The sequence below is a fragment of the Adiantum capillus-veneris genome, chromosome 30 (genome assembly GCF_014529385.1).
Source record: "Adiantum capillus-veneris isolate H3 chromosome 30, ASM1452938v2, whole genome shotgun sequence".
NCBI lineage: Eukaryota > Viridiplantae > Streptophyta > Polypodiopsida > Polypodiales > Pteridaceae > Adiantum > Adiantum capillus-veneris.
The window spans coordinates 66,987,879-66,994,507 of NC_140960.1; the positions used below are offsets into that span (position 1 = coordinate 66,987,879).

At 40.6% G+C, this 6,629-nt stretch overlaps 1 protein-coding gene across 1 annotated transcript in view; it reads left to right on the forward strand.

The window, feature by feature from the left end:
- The window catches only part of LOC147418130 (ATP synthase protein I-like protein), a 54,580-nt gene extending 52,751 nt beyond the window's left edge, over positions 1–1,829 (forward strand). Inside the window, exons 8-9 of the mRNA XM_086506510.1 lie at positions 1,200–1,268; positions 1,394–1,829. Of these exons, the coding sequence (XP_086362636.1) occupies positions 1,200–1,268; positions 1,394–1,532 (208 nt within the window). The 3' untranslated portion in view covers positions 1,533–1,829. The remainder of the gene's footprint in view (positions 1–1,199; positions 1,269–1,393) is intronic.
- Positions 1,830–6,629: the final 4,800 nt, after the last annotated feature.

Sequence of the window (6,629 nt, forward strand, 5' to 3'; positions counted from 1 at the left end):
TTCTTGTCAAGAGTTTTAGGTCACCATCGTGATTGCCAAAATGGAATGAGCTGGATTGTTTGACAGCGATTCTAGAGTTAAACTTAGAGTAACTTGCCAAGTTCAGATGATCAGATGACCAGATGGGAACTTCAAACTTCAGATGACTAGATGCTAGAGTCAGACATCAAATGACAAATTTAGACTTCAGATTTCTTGACATCAAACCAAATGAACAAATGAACTGAAGTAAGATGAAAGACCTAAGATTATAAGACATGGAATAAGACAACTGAGAATGTGTATTGAAATTCACAGTAAGGTTCATATTACAATGTTTCAAACTCAAAACTGTGGTATGATTGACTGAAAGATACAATTGATACGACTTGCACAAAGTGCTCCTGAGCTCTCCTAGGCTCTCTTGTACAAGATAGAAATGAGTAGAGTAGCCCTGCCTAGCCTCAAAATAGGATTAGTGGGTCCTATTTATAGGGTTCTGCATTAGACTCTGAGGGGTCGGCATAGTCTTACAGTATAACGTAACTGATGGTAATTCCACCAGGTTATTGGAACAACTTCCAGGTAAACTCCTATGCAAGGCATCTCTCTAAGGGTTGGTTCCCACTTTCTATAGCTATCGTAGCCATTTAAACACGACAATGAGAGGAGATAGAGAGTGACAGAAGAGAAACGAAACACTGCTGGAGAGCAACGAACCAATGCTTACGGAAATGGTGGTACAAAGCCTGAGGGCTGCCTCCATTGAGAGGAATGGCCTCCTGAGTAGGCCATCTACAAGCCCAGGGATAAGACACCGTACATTGGTGATGGCAAGGGACCAGGGGGACTGCCATATGCATGGCCAAACCCAATGCCCTAGAGATGCATCCCCATGGGCCTGAGAAAGAGTGTTAAAGTGCTTCGTCTCTCTGATTAGGAGGGGCATCACACCCCGAATGATTGACTGGTGGAGATTTGCCTAAAGGACCAAAGAACACCCGGTGAGGATGACACAAACTAGCCATACAAGATGCCAGGTTTTTTTCCTCCTCTCTCTGTGAAAAAGTACTTTGGAATGGCCTTTATTTATTTCAGTAATGAACCTTCTTATATTTTCAATAAGGGAGTTTGCTAGGTTATTTCAGACTTCAAGCTAGTAAGATAAAGGTTTTTCTTACTTCTACTCTTTTCTCGATTGTTATCTTTGCTTGTGCCAGTGCTGCAATAGGACAACCACGGCTTTTGGTGCCTGTAGTTCTTGTAATGGTCTTTAACCGATGGAACGGGTGAGTTTCTAACCTCTTCATGATACATATACGTATAGAGATACACACATACATACATACATACGTTTGGATGTACGAATGACATGCATTTTCTTTTTACTAAGGACCCATGTTATTTTTGGCAGTGTCATTGCCCCAGAATACAATCTGTTGCATCTGCAATTGATACCTATATTGGTTGGATTCTTTACCTACAAAGCAGCTACAGTGGTGGAGGTATTTAGAGATGCTTTTCAAAGTTCCTCTCAAGAGGACCTGTCATAGCCCTTAGTCAGGAATAATATTTTCTTCATTCCAGAAAAGCGCTTATGTGAGAAGAAAACTCTCAAATTGATTGATAAATAGAGTCATACATCCAAATGTCTCTCTAGTAAAGAATGTCTTGACAGTCTGTTAGACATGATTTTTTCAGAAAAGCTGTATATCAAGATTGACTGTTGTCGAATAAGCCTATATTGGAACTCGTGGCAATATTGTAGAATTCGTTCTTTCAGTAAAAGCTGTAAGGCAAGATTTCTTGTCATTGATTGCTATATAAGGTGATATTTTTGGGTGTTGTCATGTTAAAGACTATGTTGAAATCATTGTTTGACAAAAGCTGTCCTTTTTGTCTAGATTTTGTCTACACACTAACATACAACTGAATTACTCAGTACAAGTAGATCCGTGGGATGCTAACAAGAGCTTTCCACTAGGGAATCATAAATAGTCTATAAAGCCACCAAAAGGCATGTCACAAGGTATGGACATCAAGGTGACATGTCAAAAGAGTGCAAGATAAACTACTCCTTATTTCAGTTTTTTTGGCCTGCTGATCTTGGAGGCAATGTATCAAAGGCGTGCATTTATACGAGCCGTCCACGTGGATAGCCAAGATTTAAGCAAGTTTTTGAAATGAAGAGTCGGCAGGACGGGGCTCTGCTGAATCTGCTCCTTGAACTGATGAGTGATCTCTCATCGTCTATGCACTGTCTGCACTAAATGGGCATCCTCTCTCTCTCTCTCTCTCTCTCTCTCTCATAACAGGTCTTGAGTTCAACTCTCGTCGGATAGATCTTTGAGGTCTCTTGGGATAGCTTCCTACGACGTTAAAATTCTCTTCTTCTTGTTCTTCTTCTTCTTCTCTCTCTTGTTTCAAGTGTGGTAGATTGGTTCTGAGTTCCCTCTGGAGAATCAGGTCTTGAGCTCAAGAATTGTAGTTTAGATCTCTTGGGATTGTTGCTGCAACATAAAAAATCTCTCTTCTTCCTCTGTCTGGGTAAGTCTGTGCATGTCTGCCTGTCTGGTAACTGATCCTGGTATTGCTTGCTTAGACTTGTCCCACTTCATTAAACATAAAGCCTTTGAATACCTTGCTCTATGACACATTCTTGTCTAAGATCTCTGACTTTTGGAATGCCTGGGCTAACTCCAAGGAACATCGTGCCCTCCGTGTTTGTGGGAGTTAGGGAATAGCTAAGCTACATAGCATACCCGAGCTTTAGGAAAGGCATAAGCTTGTAGGCTCATCTTGGGGTGCACCTAGCTGAGTGCAAACACAAAAGGTTTCCCTTATAGTAACTTCAATGGCCTCTCACATGAATCAATTACCTACATTATGCACAATTACAGATAATTTGTAAAAGCATTCAGCAGACATTATGTACATTTTCGAGCTAATCAATAATCTCATAAAGACAACTTCCATTTTTGGTAGAACCTCTCTCTCTCTCTCTCTCTCTCATATCCTACACAATCCCATTCATATCCTACACAATCCCAGCTAGCTGCTTAGTTCACATCTAGCAGCTTAGGATTCCATAGTATTTTTATTTTGTTAAGTCTTTGTATCAGATCCACCACAATGTAACTTTTTGGTCTCATAGGTCACTTTGGCCTCTTGAAGATGTTAATATAACATTTCATTTCATTTTCATCTCCCTCTCTCTCTCTCTCTCTCTCTCTCTCTCTCTCTCTCTCACACACACACACACACACACACACACACACACACACACACACACACACACACACAAGGAGGATGTACTAGCTTGGCTAACCAAAGTCCCAAGCTTTAGGGCCAAAAATGCAGTCTTAAGTCCACCAAACCATAAAGTCCTCAATGTGATCTAGGTATGAACACGAGGCCACAAACTGATCATCAAGCAAGATGAGCCATGGGGGCACACCCTTGAGGAATGCCAGAGACTCGGGGTTTGGAGAGAGCATCAAACTCAATCGAAAATGTGATCCACACTACCAAGCCTTGTGCCCACTAGTAATTGTCCCAACACTCACATGAAAAAGATCATCCCATGGGGGTTGATAAGAAGTCTTTGAATGGAAGCCCCCAAAATTGAGAGAAAAGTAAATGTCTTGTCAATGGTTTGGCAAGTGGGTTTGTGACATTCGTGACACAGGAGTATACATTCACAAGAAGATTTAGAAATATTCTCATGTAGGAAAACGGAGTCTTTTTCAGTGTTCTTCATACCATGCATAACATCATGAGCTTCTGCTCGAGAGGCACCACATACCTAGCTAGGTACGATTGGGGCAGGGGACCACCGGCCCGGCAGTCCCCTGCCCCCAATCGTACCTACCTAGGTATGTGGTGCCTCCCTCACAGAAGCTCATGATGTTGAGGTAAGTCAAAATGTGGGAATTATTGTGAGAATTTATCTAAAACTTCTTGTGATTGAGCAAGACTAACTACGTGCTTACAGAACGAGACCAACAATTTTGATGCATTTGTCAAAGGCCAACACCACTGCTTTTGGTCTCATGTGAGTTGAGAGATTGGAAGTTGCTCGCACAACATTTTTAGAGGGGAATGTTGGATCCACACAAGAATGCTTGACTAAGGATTCTACTATCTAAATAGGCTTCCAAGCATCTGGGGATGTGATTGATAGTGGGTACATTCTAGAGTCATTGTAGAGAGGATGTGGCCATGTCGAGCTCACAACGGACTAACATGATCAGGCAATTGATGTTATTTACTTGGTTAGCCCAGCATTGCTTTGTTCAATAGTGTCTAGCTCAGATTCTCTCTTAAATTTTGTAAGAGCAGATTGCACATGATTTATCATAGCACTTGGATAGATTTTGGTAGCTATGTAAAGTGACATTTGCAACAAATCTCAACAATAGATGATCTTTTATGCAAAAAGGTTGGCAATGACATCAGGGCTAGAAAAATACATTTTTCCTAACCGATCAAAATAAGGGGAAACTTGAAATTCTCCCGGTTTTTAGGTCAAAATTTGAAGCTTGTGTAAATTTGTTGGTTTTCTTAAAGGCAAACTCAAAATATAACCGGGATTTTTAATTTCAGCTGGTTAAAATACACTAGACCCCGGTTTTTTTCTAACACTGGTTGGCATGACGAGCTAATGCGGCATAAGCAGCATGTGTATTTTAAGGAGAAGGTATATTAGAGAGGACCAAAGTACAAGAAACTTGGCAATTATAGGGAAGACCTTGATTGTGTTTGCCAGGCGTTATTGAATCTATTTAAAAACTAATGGTGGTCTTCTTCACTTGAGAAATACCACTCTTATCTTATTGTTAAAGCTTTTTTGTACGTTCTTTAATCAAACCAGCGTGCACATTTTTTGTTCCTGTGAGTGTTGGTTATGATTTATATTTCCATACTTGAAGTATCTTGAATTGTCACACTACAGATAAACACTAACACCATAAATCATGACTTATAAGAACGTGTGTTGTTCGTGGTCACTCCCCAACTAGGTAACATAATGGTAATGCGTTGGACTTACAGTCCTAGAATGATGGTTCACATTTTACAAAGAGCGCTTGTTGGGCATCTAGCTAGCAGATTCCCAAAAGATGCTCCCCCCCCCCCCCCCCCCCCCCCCCCCCCCCCCCCCAATACATCCTCATTGCCATAGCAAGCATCCTTCTCTCCCTAGGGCCATTACAATAGCCACTAATAAACGAACTATTGGGGCGCTTACAAAGGTTTGTAAGACAAACACAATGAGATAAAAGGTTGACGAGAAAAGAGGGGGGGGGGGGGGGGGTGTCTCTGTTCTAGACCACAAATCTTTGTCAAGCCTAGATATTGGTGGATGTTGTCTACTGCCTTGCAAACTCCATCCTCCTTGCATTATGCAACGCTTATTAGGTTGTTGTCTTGATAGTGTCTTGATAAAATTTGTGGCCCACCACTAACATGTATGCTGCACTACACTGAAATCGCTTTAAAACAAACAAAATTAAGACATAGTGTGTTGTACCACCACCACCACCACCACCACCAATCATTTGAAAACGTCAAGCACAAGAAATAAGAGATAATATGACATAACTGACTTAAGTACCAAAAAAATAAAGCAAAACCCCCATGCTTGTGGAGAAAAGTAGTGATAGGTAGGCTGTGAAGGCGCTAGGATGTAGGTGACCCATGAATGGAGGGGGAATGGTTACGGTAGTAGTATGTGAACACATTTAGGACAGTCGAGATACTGTCTTCCACTATCATCTTTTTTTCCACCGGCTTGTATATGCATCCATAAGTCTAGCTAGGGCAAGCCTTACCTTTGTATTAGAACACTCAGTAATATGGCTTCCTATTTTGTGTGCTCTTGTGCTGGATAATCAAGTGCACACCATTATGAGATTTATCCCTTAAACCATGCATCACTTTAGTGGTCGAGATGTGGTGGACACAATAATTCTATATATTGGAACTCTCCTTTTTTCTTATTGCTCGTATGTAGTTTTCCTTCTTCAACTCGTCCTATGCTCTCCTTCACCCTTCTCTCTTATTCCTCATCTCCTTGGGATATGCTCCCCTAACATGGTATCAGAGCAAGGTGATGATTAGGAGTTCTTTTAAAAAAGATAGACCGATAGTAGGAAGGAAAATGTTACTCTGCACATTTTTGCATCTCATGTGCACAATTAAATTTGCACGTTTGAGAGATATTTTTTTCTTCTCTCAAAGTTGGCATCACGACTTCAAGCTTCTACAATCCTATGGCATATTCAATGCAAATCCTCTCGTTAAAATACAATTGAATGAGGTCAATACAACCTACTCATGTTATCAATACATTTAACTATGGTCAAGGTAAAAATCAAGTCAAGTGTTTGATATGTAGCAAAGCTAACCATTTTGAAGAAAGTGTTTTTACAAGAACAAACAGAAAACCAATTGGGTTAGAGATGAACATGATGATGAACCAGATGCTTCACTACTTGGTGTTGTTGTAGATCTTGATTATGTTGAAGAATGGAGTTTTTAGATCCTTTCTTTTTTTGGCACAATAAACTGTAAAAGGGTAGACACCCACTCCATGATGATGGCCTTAGACCCTCTTCACTGCATAGCACAACACATTAGTAAATGTTTGA